The sequence below is a fragment of the Stylophora pistillata genome, chromosome 3, assembly GCF_964205215.1.
Source record: "Stylophora pistillata chromosome 3, jaStyPist1.2, whole genome shotgun sequence".
Lineage (NCBI taxonomy): Eukaryota > Metazoa > Cnidaria > Anthozoa > Scleractinia > Pocilloporidae > Stylophora > Stylophora pistillata.
In genome coordinates this window covers 32,063,278-32,078,024 of record NC_142521.1, presented here as the reverse complement: position 1 = coordinate 32,078,024, position 14,747 = coordinate 32,063,278, and the positions used below count along the sequence as shown (strand labels likewise).

General features: G+C 40.6%; 2 protein-coding genes across 3 annotated transcripts in view; one reads left to right on the top strand and one right to left on the bottom strand.

The window, feature by feature from the left end:
* LOC111329600 (double-stranded RNA-specific editase Adar) overlaps positions 1 to 3,526 on the top strand; it is a 6,318-nt gene extending 2,792 nt beyond the window's left edge. For both annotated transcript variants that reach the window (XM_088752632.1, XM_022934330.2), the window contains one exon: positions 31 to 3,526. In XM_088752632.1, coding sequence (XP_088608758.1) covers positions 31 to 3,215 — 3,185 coding nt within the window. In that variant the 3' untranslated portion in view covers positions 3,216 to 3,526. The remainder of the gene's footprint in view (positions 1 to 30) is intronic.
* Positions 3,011 to 14,747, bottom strand: LOC111329631 (glutamate receptor ionotropic, NMDA 1-like). Its single transcript, XM_022934375.2, has 7 exons — positions 13,702 to 14,747; positions 10,559 to 11,142; positions 8,300 to 8,949; positions 7,386 to 7,550; positions 6,581 to 6,783; positions 5,658 to 5,836; positions 3,011 to 4,248 (listed from the first exon to the last, which is right to left on the bottom strand). Exons 1-7 carry the CDS (start codon positions 14,137 to 14,139, stop codon positions 3,510 to 3,512), a joined length of 2,958 nt encoding a protein of 985 aa, XP_022790110.2. The 5' UTR covers positions 14,140 to 14,747; the 3' UTR covers positions 3,011 to 3,509.

The following is a 14,747-nucleotide window of genomic DNA, read 5'->3' as shown; positions in this document are numbered from 1 at the left end:
TCACATGTTTTTTCTTTTCATTTTCATTAGGTGCCTCAAAAGAGGGAAAAAGTGGCAAAGAGTCTCTCAACACTGGGGTAATAGATAAGAAGACGCCAGGAGAGAAAATTGGTCCTAGAGAAATTCCATCTACTGGTAATCAACAAAAAGCACAGACTCCACTACAGTCAGGAGATAGAGAAATCAGTACTCTTCAAAAGCAGATTTTAAAGGTAATTCAGAGCAAACCACATCCGTGTACTCTTAGTGATATTTTGCACAGTATTTCCATCTCTGCCACTGAAAAAAGAACAATCAAGTGTATCAATCTATTGGAACAAGAGGAAAGGATCATACGAATCCTGCAAATGCCCCCTATGTGGAGAATTGCAGAAACAACTGAGGAAGGCAAGGATGGTGATGAAGCAGCTGAAGATATACCACCATTAGGGACACTGGTGCCAGACTATGAATCAGATGAATTTGAAAAGGGAGTGGAAGCAAATCAGGAACAGTCCACCACCAGTCCTGCAACCAGTCAGAGTGAGCCTCTTCCTTCTATCACAAACCAAAGTGAATCTCTCCAACCCAGGCAGTCTAAATCTGATCCTCTATCAAGCCAAAAAGGAAGCACATCGTTGGCAGGAGGTCCCCCTCCACCTCCCTCGGCTCATTTCTACAACGCATTGATGTCACAGTGCTCTAGGAAACCAGCTCCAGTCGTCATGGCAGTCAGGCCAACCGTCTCCCCTACGTCACACCCAAATCTGCACTCCACAAGGTCTCGACCACCTCTTCCACTGATGCCGTCTTTATTCCCACGACCAAGTCGACCTCCAGTAGCAGCATCACGATTTTCCCCACCATCGTTCTTGGATGTTCAAACACCCTTGAACTCCAATGTTGCTGTAAAGATGTCATCAAATTCTGTTCTTGTCAACCCAGCTGATACTAAACTAAACCAAGGGAATCTTGAAGAGACCAACGCTTCGCAGGAAGATGGAACCACAAGTTCTCAAAACGAGTCATTCAATGTCAGATCAGTTCCCTGCACACAGCCTCAAGCGGCCCATCCTTTGAGTGTTTCGTTTGCGTCTGGATCAACTCCACAGAAAAAGCCACCATCTACACAACGTGCTATTGCTAAGTCTCTACAAGACTCTTCGAATATTTCACTAACTGAAGGAGTGGGTAGAATTCCTCTACCCCCTTCCGCGGAACGCTTTCATGAGCTGGTCAGCCGTGGACCTCAGGCAGTTCCAACGTCGACCAAGAGCCCAGTAGCTTGTACATCTAATCAAGCTTCAATGTTAAGTGATCTCGAAGCGGGGATACTGGAATTTATGCAACGTGAAAGAAAGTCTTTTGAAACTCTCCAGTTGGCCAAGAAATTTGGTCTGCACAGAAAGAAGGAGATCAACCCAACTCTTTACAAACTGCAGTCGTTGGGCTTGATTTACAAGATGCACGAACACCCGCCAACGTGGAAGGTTCGTCAAGAAGTAAGTTCTTTGACATTCGAAGGTTCTAAGCCAGTTGAACTCAGCTCCACTGCGCCTGCCCAGAAAAGAGCATTTCCCACTGCCGATGAGCAAGAACAAGTGCAATTGGGAATTAAGAAACACTTTCAGCAGGCGGAAACTTCTCCGACTCATGCAGGGAGTGGGTTGAGTTTTTTTGGGCCCTCTCTTCTAGGAAAGTTCGCGCACAGCTCTAGGAGTAACCCAATGGCACAACCTGCATCATCCCATGGATCGGAAAAAAATCCTCCAGAAGTGCTCTCTAGTGTCGCTTATTCCGCCATCAACAAAAATCCTGTTAGTGCTCTGAACGAGTACGTGCAAAAAAACAAAATGGAGCTGACTTTCGAATCACTCAGCCAAGGTCGCGCATTTGTGGTTGCTGCCAAGATAAACGGAAAGCTGTTCCCTTCTGCAGAAGCACGAAACATAAAAGATGCAAGACGCGAAGCCTCCGACGTTGCTTTGAGAACATTATTGGGCCGCAATATGAACACAGGTATCGAGGAGGGATCTTTGACTATCACTGACCCTTCTGCAAGCGTTTTGAGCAAAGTTCGCACGCACTTTGATCTGATAGCCGCACTTTCACTTCATACATTCCTGCAAATTGCAGCCTCCATATCCGTTAATTTTGCTGGCAGAAAGGTTGTGGCATGCATCGTTATGAAAAATAGCCCAGAAGACTCTGGCCGAGTTGTTGCCGTGGGAACTGGTAACCGTTGCGTCACTGGAGAAAGGCTGAGTATGGAAGGAAAAGTGGTGAACGATTCCCATGCTGAAATTGTTGCTCGTAGGTCTCTGATGCGATTCTTTTACAGACAATTAAACAGCTACTGCGATGGAAATGAGTCGATTTTTGTCCCGAAAGAAGGGCCAGCCAAGCTTCAAGTTCGTGAAGGTATATCATTTCACCTTTACATCAGCACAGCTCCGTGTGGTGATGGTGCCTTGTTTACTCCCCGAGAAGAACCCAACACTGACCTCTCTGAGCACTCCAAAGAGCATAATCCTACATTTACAACCAAGCAACAGGGCATTTTGCGCACAAAGATCGAAGATGGCGAGGGTACCATTCCAATTGATCCATCAGATGGTATTCAAACATGGGACGGGCTTTTACGCGGTAAACGGTTACGCACCATGTCGTGTAGTGACAAGATTTGTCGCTGGAACGTTCTTGGACTTCAAGGTGGACTACTTAGTCACTTCATCGAGCCAGTTTACCTTACGTCCCTAACACTTGGATACTTGTACGACCATGGTCATTTATCGCGCGCAGTTTGCTGCCGCCTTCAACACAACAGTGACCTCAACACGCAGCTGCCGGCTCCATATTACGTGAATCACCCGTGGCTCGGTCGTGTTACAGCATACGACCCGCCACGCGAAACTGAAAAGACTAATAATCTTAGTATTAATTGGTCAATTGGAGACACGACGACTGAGATCACTGATGGTAGAACGGGAGCATGCATGTCGCGCACAAATAACAGCCCCACTCCTTCGCGTATATGTAAGGCCGCACTTTATGCATCTTTCAAGGAGATCGGTACTAAGATCGGTCGTGAAGACCTAGTGAACGTTGAAACTTACAGTGAAGCAAAAAAGATGGCGATCGAATTCCAAAAAGCGAAGCAGATGATGTACGCGTATTTCAGATCATCGAAGTATGGGTCATGGGTTGGCAAACCCATGGAGCAAGAGCTATTTTAGTTTTTCTCCTATCGTTTGCTCTGCTGCTAAAATAAATGAGCAACAGTGATTTGGGTTCTACTTTACACAAGCGTTCCAATTGACGTCAGGAGCAGGTATAAGTGGGCGGCCCGTGATATTAAAGCATTGAAAACGCTCCTCTTTATAGAGACCTTCCTTGCCAAGATTAACAAAATTGAGTGGCTTCATGTTGAACTAGACTTTCTAAAACTCAAGCGTTGTTTGATACAGGTTAATAAATATGATAGCTTTGCAAAATGTACAGTTTAGAAGAAACAATCATTAAAGCTCATGTTATAGAGTTGTCATCATTTCAGTTTCTTTCAATTTTCTTGTTCTATTACGGCTAATGTGCCCGTTGGTGTGTGCATAGCTGTTCATTTGGTAAACTCCATTCGTCGTGATATTCCCATTGCCATTCATGTCAGAAATCGCGTGACCCAGTGATGTCAGTGACTGTTCTCGAGAGGAGCAGTGTTCGTTGTTATGAAAACCAAGCTCCACTCCTGTGATTCTCGCAACTCTCGCATTAGCAGCCGCAATATCCCAGCTTGCCTTTCGCTGGCGTCTGAATATAAACGAATATTGCATGTGAAGATGTGCTTCTTCTCCTTCCTTCACGTTCAAAACGAAGCTCTTCATGAACTTTCCTATTGCCCCGAGACGGTCGCCGAGCTTAATCATGGCAATGACGATGCCAAACTCCACGAAAATGGCCAGTATACAGAAGGCGATAATAATGACCACTGTCATGAACAAACCACTCAGATTTATTATCTCAAGCTGTTTGAATGGATTTAAATCGCAGGTCTTTTTATTGAACCATCGCCGTTCTATAGTTTCTATTGTACCATTTTCGTGGTGTTTTAGAACCGCTTGATTGACATCGTGTAGCCATGGTGAAGCCTTTGGCAGCGCTAGTCCCAGTCCAAAGTTGAAAAAGTTCGGTCCAGCCAAACTGTAGGAACAGTTAACGTCGTTATTAGCAACCTGGCTCAGGGAAAGATAGTCTCCGACCAATCCATGAATTTCCCTTTGAATTAAACAGAATAAGAGACATTCTAAATTTCTTTAAACTGCATATCTTTTTCGGAATTGTTTGGTCAATAGTTTCCTTTAATTTTCCTTGCGCCTATGTTTGTATTTTTGTCCTGATTTCACTAGTGTGTCTCACTTATCTGCCGTCTTCCTCATGGCACGAGCGGCAAACTTCACGCGGGATTGGGGTTTGACGAATGCTCTTTACCCTTTCACTTCAGTGCCATGTTTTGGGCGTTTTTAAGGAAAACTATACTGAGACCATGTCGGGGACAAGTCAGGATTTGCGCCCCAGCTCCTGCACCCCCAACCCCATCCCCAACCCCATCCCCTCCACCTTTTGTTTATTTTCCTTCCATTTTGTGATCTTAATACTAGACAGTTTTATCCAGGGAAACCTTTTTACGTATAATTTGGATATATCAACAAAGTTGAAATGGTAAATTGGCCACCGTAATGATTACAAAAGCTGACGTTTCGAGCGTTAGCCCTTCGTCGGAGCGAATAGAGGAATTGTGGGTTGTGTGTGCTTTTAAAGGCAGAAAATGGAGCTACGTTATTGGTGGGTGCATGGCAACGAGAAAAACATGAATAAATTAGTGGAATGAAAAGCGTTCATTGATCCCTGTGGGATTTAGACTGCCGGTTTGAAAAATGAGCTTTTGTTCAAGATTTTTACGGCTTTCCGTGCCACCTAAGTGCAAGGAAAGACCGCAGATTGCCATATGTTGCTTAGAATGATTAGGTAAATTAAAATGTCTAGCGACTGGTTTCGATGTGTCCTTGTCATTCCTTTCCACGTCTCGAAGGTGTTCTCGGAATCGGTCACCTAGTCTTCTGCCTGTTTCGCCGATGTATATCTTTTTGCAATAAGTGCAAGTTATGCAATAGATTACATTAGCGGAGGTGCACGTGAAGTGATCGGTGATCTTAATGGATCGTTTAGGTCCCGATATTTTATCAGTGTTGTGAATGAGAGGACACGTTTTGCATCGTGTACGAGCGCATTTAAAAGTGCCTGGTTGCTCATTAGTCTGAAAAGAAATTATTTCGTTACTCCCACCGACGCAGCCCCAAACAGTTTCTTTCGAAACTATCAGCCTTTAAACCTTTTTACAGCCTTCACTAGGGACTGCCATCTTTGAAAACTAATGAAATCATGACAAATAGTTAAATATTTAAAAAAAAAGTGAAGACCATTTGCAATCTTTATGCTCAATGGCCTTTTAAGATATCATAACCAACTGGCCCAAACGTTATACCAAAGCTGCAGAATTTCGACCAACAAGCCTAAGAAGGTGTCTTGGGAAAATTACTGCTGAAATATGTCCAGATTCGTGGCTTTGTAGAAGGTTCTCCATTGTGTACCAACGTCAATTCTTATCTCCCTTATATTTGCCTTACCTGTTTTTTAATTTTTCAAGGCCATCTGCGAAATTTTTTACAAAATTGACTTGTAAGTTGACGCGATAAATTTCACGGAACATGTCCTCGCTGTGAAATTTAAAGTAGCTCTCTTCTTGGGAATTTTCCTGGACTCCAAGCTTGAACCCATTGGGCGGCATGAGAGACGGATGTCGTATCTGTTACAAGTGACAAATAAAGAAAAGGCTAGGAGATACACTTTAGCGGTAACCCTCTTCACAGGCCTGATAGCAGGTGACTAACAAACTGTCAAGGCAACCCGAGGAACTATCTGGTCGCCACCTACAATGGGCTGGTATCGCAGCCACGGTAAGGTTAAGCAAGGCTGTGTTCTAAGAAAAAGTTAAATGAAGTGAGCCCAGTGCTCTGAAACTGTTAAATCCAGAGTGCCCAGCATATGCTTTTCATGAAAAAACTAAGATTCCTGAGGCGCCAAGAACAAAAGTCAGGGGCCACTGGACACTGCTAAACTTAAGTCTGGCCAAGTGATCCATACAGATGGAGCGTATCCCGGTTTACATAGCATGAAGCGACCAGGAGTACTACTACTTCCCCCTGGATGAGATGCCTCTCTACCCAAGGTTACCTCCTATCATGCTCCTCAAGAATACGACACTTTGAATTGACGAGGTCTTAAACCCGGACTTCTGGAACCGGGGTACAATGCACAAACAATAAGGCTACCCAACTCAGGGAAAACAAATACGAACATAGTGAAAAGATGTGGGGAGAGTTGAACTCGGGTAACTGAATTTTAAGTGCTGAGCACTCGTTCAATCAAATCTTTTTTGAAATTAGTATGTTTTGAGATTTTTTCATTGATTCATAATTTGACACCTTAATGTTCATTGTCCATCTTTGTTAGAACTGGATATTGATCAGAGAATTCACAGGGAATTTACCTTTTCGTCCCTTATTCCGTTGATAGGAAGCACAAACTGTTCTTGAACTAAAAAAGCCATTAGATTTGCGCAGTAAGTGTTGACGACAATCAAGGCAAAGAATGCGTAGAATGTAGAGACACATCGTGCACTACTGCTATGAGGTGTCTTTTCAGCACCAATGTCTTTACCGAACGCAACTCCCCATACGTATGTCATAGAATCTGTTGATTAAAGGTACGTGGTGTAAATTCAATGTCTAAGATTTTATATGATACTAAAATAGCGTCAAGATGAAAACATTGTATGCCTGCTGTTAAGGCATTGTAGGAAATTGTACTTCCACATTTGTGTTATGTGGTCCTTCCATTTGAAACAATTTGAATAAAGGGTGTTAAAGTCTTTCTATACGGCCATTTAAAGGCGTTTCGTTGCAATATCAACGTAGTCTTTTGCTGTAAAATACTAAAAACCTCAAAAATGGATGAGATCACAAAATACCGTTTGATGAGATAGACAATCTCCAAAATGAATAGAGTCAAGAAAAAAGACGAAAAAACGGGTAAAACAATAAATAAAAGAAAAGAGTGATTACTATTGGGTAAATGTCACTTGAAAAATTGTTGGCCACGGGCAATTTTATCATGATTCATGTACATGGGAAACCCCACGTAGCAAATAACAAAGAATTTCAACGTTGAGAAGTCCTCAGCTGATGTAAGTGGAGCGAAAATACTGAGGGAGGCTCAGGAACAAGAATAAGTTTAAAGTTGGTTTGGAAACACAGGGTAAAAAAAACAACAACAACAAATTATGAATATAATACCTAACAGTGTGAAACCATCATCGCCGCTATCTACTCGTCGATAATGTCCATACGGACTCTTTCTGTCAATCCACCAGGTCACAAGTAAAATGACATTAATAAATCCAAGTATGAAGAACCATAGTTCATACTGAAAGGGCTCCAGCCAAGAGCTCCACTGGATTTCTATGTAACAAAACAGGTTAGACAGTAAGCTAAATGGTAAACGCATTTTGATTGGTTCTCACCTATAATGTAGGGGCTGCCATATAATAAGCTGAAAGATACACACATTCTGATTGGTTTAATAATTAAACGTAAGGTCTCGGTTTCGATCTCATGTTTCTAAATCTAAGTGCCATGCAAGAGCAAAGTACCGGAATTCTTTGATTATAATTTTTTAAAACTGTTGTACTGTCTCTTTTTGTTCATTTATCCGATGCTGAAGTGGAGATGTTTTAAAGGTCCAGTCCGTGGAAAAATTAAGTGTTTCCAAACTTGATCTTGACAAAAATGATACGCAGAGGCAGATATTGATTGTAACGAGTCCCCTTGGCAGAAGGTTTCCCCCTAACTGGACCTATCAACTCAACTTTAACGACGTGCTGTGCAGAGTCTCAATTTCCTGAGGTATTCCGGCTAAGGTCAATTCAAGATCAGGTAAAAGGATTAGTTTAATGTAAAGTAATTTGATGAAAATGAAGCTTGTAGTGAAAATTAAACCGGTATGTAGACTTACAAACTGTTCCAATGAGGTCTTAAACTGCTGTCTAAAAAGTAAAATTTAGAATCCAAGCTTTCGCCGACTGTTTCTACCATCACTACGATGATGAGATTTTATCGTTATTATCACTAATATGTTTAACTACCCTTGACTTCCCTTGATTGTTTTCCTGAACATCATGAGAAAAAGAAACCTTATTAGCCTCGCTCACCTTCATTAACTCGCAAATCCTTCAAAACTAAAATGTTCAAGGCGACGTGGATAAAGGGTGGAGCGAAGTCAAGGTACTTTGCTCTTATGGAATTTATTGATATGTCAATGGCGAAATCTGCCTGTCCTGATAACACCTCTTGAACGATTCCATTCCACGTATTCGTGTTCTCGTCAAAGTCACCGTAATTACCATCTGGCGTGAAGTAAATCTCGCTCTGGAACCCCAGTTCGTTCTGCATCATGACAAGCAGATCGATGGAGATACCTGAGCAACAAAGTATACTCTTTTCGCCTCGGCTTCTGTTATTATATTTGTAGCAAAGTTGCCCTCTTCCAATGCAGTAGTAACTCCCTCTTCCATCTATGCGAAAATCCTCAATTTGGACCCAAGGGGAGTACTCAATCACAGGAACTCGCACCACATTTGTCACTGGTGTAGCAGGAGGTGTGATAGTGTTCCCATTTGGGGCCTTAATGGTGTCAAGCGCAAAACCAGTTGGGGTACTCAGCCCGACAAAGGTCCAATGCTTTGCACCATTTACATCACTTCGAAGGTTCCATATTTCAAATGACGTCGTTGATTTCTTGTGGAGTGAAGGTTCCACGAACAGAGAGCTTAAACCTTCAAGGAATGTTTCTTTTACGTTCCTTGCATATCAAAAGGTAACAAAATAACGTATAAGATAAAATTAATTTGCTCGAGGGATGTTCTAGCGTAAAATAGTTGCTAGCTACTGAGACTAGGTTTACACTAGAGGAGATTTTCCCGGATCCATAAGTGTTTCCAGCTTCATGAAATTAAGGGTTATCGGATTTATGGGCGTTCACACTTAAGCGGATTCCCAACCATTTACACACATTTAATAAATCCGCAAACATTCTTGATATTGAGTGGTTTCAGGGCTGTTTCTTGCCACGACCGATGACAACAAAAAGAGCGCTAGAGTCGATTAGTAAGATCCAAATTTAAGTTGGACAGATAACGACATTGAACTTCGTCCTTTGCGAACTAAAACTACACTCGACATTTGCTTCTTATGTAATTAACCTACATTTTTTACATAATTCATTGCTGATTATTCATAGTTTGCCAAATGGAGTAACAAGTGAATAGCAATAAATGCAAAGATAGGCAACAAAACCATGCAAAAGGAAAAAAACTGATCGTAACAATAGCTATTGACCAAATAATTTCAGGCACATGAGGGCCGCAAACAGCGTCAGCGACAAGAAGTTGGAGAAAAAAAACCTCACAGCAGTCGTGACATTTGAAATTAAGCTTAAATTTTGCCGTTCTCTATTTGGAATCAGTCCATAAATATCCTCTAGGCTATTCTAATTCCCTCTTAGCTTACTATGACTTCTTTTCCGTTTTGCTATCTCATGCAGCCTATATCTCTTTAATCTCCTCCAGTTGAAGGTAAATATGTTCGTCTCGGAAACAACTCAACCTCTTTGACACATAATTCCTCAATCATATTAAATTCAGCAGCATTCAAAGATCATTTGGTTTTATTGACTGAGTCAATAACGTAAATTGGTTCCCGCAAATAGTTTCGAAAGCTAATAGGGACTTTAAGCAGTCAGGACAGCAACGCCACGGAAGACGTCGATTAAAAAATGAGTTTCTACTTTTAGTTAGAATTTCGAAAATGGTTGCATGTGTTTACCGTCTCATAGGGCGCCAGACCTCAAACTCAACATAACGCATAAAAGTAGCGTTGAGTTCCAAATGTAAATTAAAATAATTTGCCGCCGCGGTTTCGCTTGGCAGACGACGCAAATTTTGGTGAATTCACGTTGTTGTTTTGCAAAGGACGGCTAAGAAATGTACAAAGTTTTAAAACGCACGTACTGGGCTATTGTTCTGCCAATTAGATCTATTGTTTTTCCACGTTCTCTTTGCCGTGGCCGTCGTTGTTTGCTTAAAGTCCCTAAATGTTTCGAGGGTTAGCCCTTCGTCAAAGCGAGTCGAGCAACTGAGTGTTGTAGAAAACTGGACTTACGCTATTGGTGGGAACATGGTAACGTGTAAACAACAATTAATTAATTGAATGAAAAGGGTTCGTTGATACGGTAGTGTAGATAGCTTTTATCCCTGAGTTTTACGGCTTTCCCAAATGACCAGATGTAGGGAAAGGCTGCAGACTGCCATATGATATCAATAGTTTTCTGGTCCGTGCCTGGCGAGAAGTATACGACTATCCTAAATTTCAAGTAAAGGAGTTTTCCTCTTTTTTTGAGCAGCACAACCTACCTATGAAAAATACTCCCAATATCTCCTCTTTCATCGTAACAAACATCCTCAGTGGTCTGATGTGAGTCTATTCCAAGGGCCTTTTCCAATGCAGTTTGACAGAGGAGAAGGCCATCGTAAATGGCATCTGAGTAAAAGGTAGAATCAATATTCTCGCTCCTGGCGCTGATTTTTATCAACCCATCTGGAAGTATGTAATCATTTGATAACCCATACATTGTAACATCAGTAACAACCCATAGAGAGTGCGAAGTGTTGTGTTTTGTCAGCAGTCCTAGCAAAGCTTCGTTGCCTTCATTTCTACTGTGCACCACTACAATGTCGCTTTCAAGAGATATTACAGAATCTGATATATTTATCATTGACGGCCTATTATTCTCGGAGAGCCAAAATATATGTTTAATAAACCATTTCTCCTCTTCTGCCACTTGGGTCATTGAGTCCGCAAGTTCTTGTCCATCGGAATCGGCAGACAACACCAAGCAAAGGCTGCGTCGTTCCGTCTTTTTCATGAGTTTCCAAACAATCTGAGCATAATACTTGACTGACGGCAACGTAACTCTTGTAAAGTCGGCAGAACTCTCCTTATAAAAAAAATGGAAATGAAAATTTAGCAAATGTTACAAATTTTTACAGTCATTCAACTGGTCACACTTGGTATCAACGTTTATTTCTTTCTCAGCTCGTGAGCAGGCAGTGTTCTATAAATCCTGAGATCTGATTGGTTCCGAGAGAGGGCAGTATTCTCCCATCCGGCCCACTCACAGCAGGCGGTATCCGTTGCGCGTTGAGTCTCGTAGCAGAACATCTCAAGATTCGTTTCAATTTTTCACAAATATTTCTCGTTTTGCCAGCTGGGTAGAATTTTTAAGCAAATACTTCGGTCACGACCTTTTGGCGACAAATAACATTAATTCTCTCTTCTCTCTCGCTCTTAAATCACTTTAGTTTTTCCGCAAAATTTGATTTCGAGTTAATTTTTGTGGTACTAAATTTGTTCTTAGAAAGATTGAAACGCAGCCTTAAAACAAGTTGTTATTTAATAATCCTTCGCAAAAAGTAACTCAGAAAGTTGAAACGAGAGGTAGTTGCAGTTAGCAATTAATATACGTTAAACAATGTGACTCTCATTCATGAATATCTGAATTCTCCATAACAATTTTTTCGTTTGTGAAACGTTGAGCGAAGTTAGAGTTCTTTTGGCCTATAAATACACTTTCGCCCATTCTTTGTAAGACCCTTGAATTTGGATATTTCTACAGTAAATTTCACAACAGGACTGAAGGAATTCGATAAATAAAAGTCGCATTTACTCTCCTTGTTTCTAGCTGGAAAGAGTCTCACTGAATTCAGCTTTTCGGTGGAATAAAGACGTTGCAGAAAACAAACAACTCTAAAACACTTATTTGCATTGCATTAATTTACTTTCCGTGACGTTTTAAAACAGAACAGAGGTAAATCTTCGAAGATTAACCGTCGTTGGAAATAAACAACACTTTCCGTAAGATCTTTGAGTGTTTTTTTTTTTTTTTTTTTTTTTACGAGAAGATCGTCTTATGGTCATTTTTAAACTCATGTGTGTTTGTCATACCAGTACTGTTCTTTATTCAAACGCGTACGTGCGCTTTTCTCCTCTTCAATTGACAGGTGTCACATCGTAACAGTTACTTATCAAAACATGTTTCCAAGTTTTCTCGGAAGCCTTTTAAGTCACCTTTATAAATAAAAATGTTTCAGTGAAAGCTTTCTCTTTAATTTGAATAATGTCTGTTTTCTTTATCATCCACTCGCTAAAAAATTTTCAAGTTTGTGGAGGACCGCAATGAAACCTTAGTTATAGCCCTAAATCATTCGGGTTCTTTAGGCAATCATCTCGTTAAGTGTTAGAAATAAATAAAAATGTTATTCACCAGCAGTGGTCGGTGCGTATTGGGAAAAAGTGTGACTGAGGTCTTGAGTACCGCCTGAGGCCTCGGGCGGTATCCAAGACCTCGGGCACAGTTTTTCCCAATACGGACCTCCCGTCTGGTGAATAACATATATCTTTTTTAGCGACACAGTACTAATTATGATAATTAGCAACAACGGATAGATTCATATCTATGAAAAGAGCATTGAAACTCAAGATTAAAGAAAAAATACCGAATAATCGTTAAAAAAAAACATGTAGATGCAAAACGAAAACTAGGCAGGGCAAAAAATTACTGTTTTTGAACTTCTTTAATGAAAATTTACATGTGTTGATTGAATAACAAGACTGCTCCAAACCATGTGATATTTTTTATACCGCTATTCCTTCATGACGACTGATCCGAAGAAAACGCCAATAAGTACGTAATGGAATATTTCTTCTTAATTTTGCAGAGACTCATTCGAGAATCTGAGCGGTGAAGCAAGTCACCTGATAGGGACTGAAAAAGTCAACCAGATTTAAATGCAGTGGATTTGCATATCTTTGATTCGTTACAATTAACACGAAAGTTTTCAGGGAAAAAATACGTCCAAAACCAGACAAAATGAAATGGAAACAGAAAGAAAGGATGCCAGCCTTTCCTTGGAAAATTCTCTAGGGAAAACTTGTTTTAATTGAGGGGAAAAGGATTGCAAGAGAAAGGACTCATCGAGTGACACAATTCTTCGCCAATTTGCATTGCAGTTACCTTCATCCATCAATAATATCAGGTCAAGGGAAAGCTTTCGTAACAGTTTCTAGCTTAACAAAAAAAAAAAAAAAAAGACAAATTGAACATAAAGATAAAGTGATTTGTTGCTTTACTTGAGTATGTTAATCCGGTTGCATAATCACAGGAACCAAAAAAAATAAAAAAGTAAATAAAACTAAATGCGATGCTTGGTCAACATGTCAGTTCTTTTGAAATGAAGCCTTTGACTTTAATTTTACTTAGGTTGGATCCTTCAAAATAAACAAAAAGATGTCAAAAAAAAAATCGGTCATTTGAAATGTTCGTCGAGAAAACATGAATTTTTCACTGTTAGGAAGAAAGTTTTAATCAGGACTGATTTACGTTTTATCTCACGTTCTCTAAGGTGTCGTAATGAATGAGATCCTTGATTTGTTGATAAATTTAAGATTATCCACAAATGTTAAGGAAATCGTCTAACTGCTAGCTATCACGGTATACCTGTGATCTTGGTTGTCCCTCGCTTTGAAAGATTCCAATGGTCGGGATAGCCAATTCCTCCAAAAGTGACGAAGCATAAAGGGCATCACTATTGATGTCCACAAAAATGGCACCCAGAATCTGCAATGAGATATTCCTGATCTGAGAAAGAGATCCTCCACTGGCACCAACTTGACTGAGCTCTATCTTGCGGCTGTCAAAGGGCAATGGATTTACATAAACCTTTGAAGCTTCCTGCTGAAGAATAATTTTGCTCCTCGGTCTGTTGGCAAGGAACAAGGATTCTGCTCTTTGTACAATGTTACGAATGTGCCTATTCGAAGCATTGTGAAATATAACGACTTCAGTTACAGTTTTCCAATTACTAGACAGTGCTGTAATAGTTTCTCCTTGGGTTCCAAGCAGAATGAGTAACAAAAAAATGCCGCGAAAATTCATCACTAAACCTATTTAATACTCTCCAATCTCACATTTCACTATTTCAAAATTTCCATCGATTAGCTGTGAACAAAAACGCTACCCTACGGGTAAAAATTCTAAGTTCACCTAATTTCCGATGTCACATGAATAATTACTTGCAAACGAGACTTTATGCCACGAAATTTAATGTGTGTGAAAACATAACCTTGAGTCTTCAGGGCCGAAACGTAAATAATATTTTAGTATCGAGACAAACAACGACAAGATTCTCCAATGACTGGCTGGAAAAGGCTTTAAATGTTTCAAGAATTTTCTGTGTTATAACAAAAACCACGGGATCCCCTTCTGTGTTGCTTCTGTTTGATAAAAAATATGCGAACCATAAGTGCGATTAAATTTGGCGAGCAAATGAAAAAGTTGATTTGAATAATACTCGACAGGGAACGAAAACAATTTTTTGATATCAGGGGATCACATTCCCGGACTTTCTCGGTACCATAATATTAAACTGAGACCGCCAGTTATTATGCTTTGCCTCATATCAAATTTCACTTGGTTTTCATGTCCGGCTTTATTTGCGTTCCTGGTGATAGTCCTGTTACCATAGCTAGACGCGGTTAAACTGC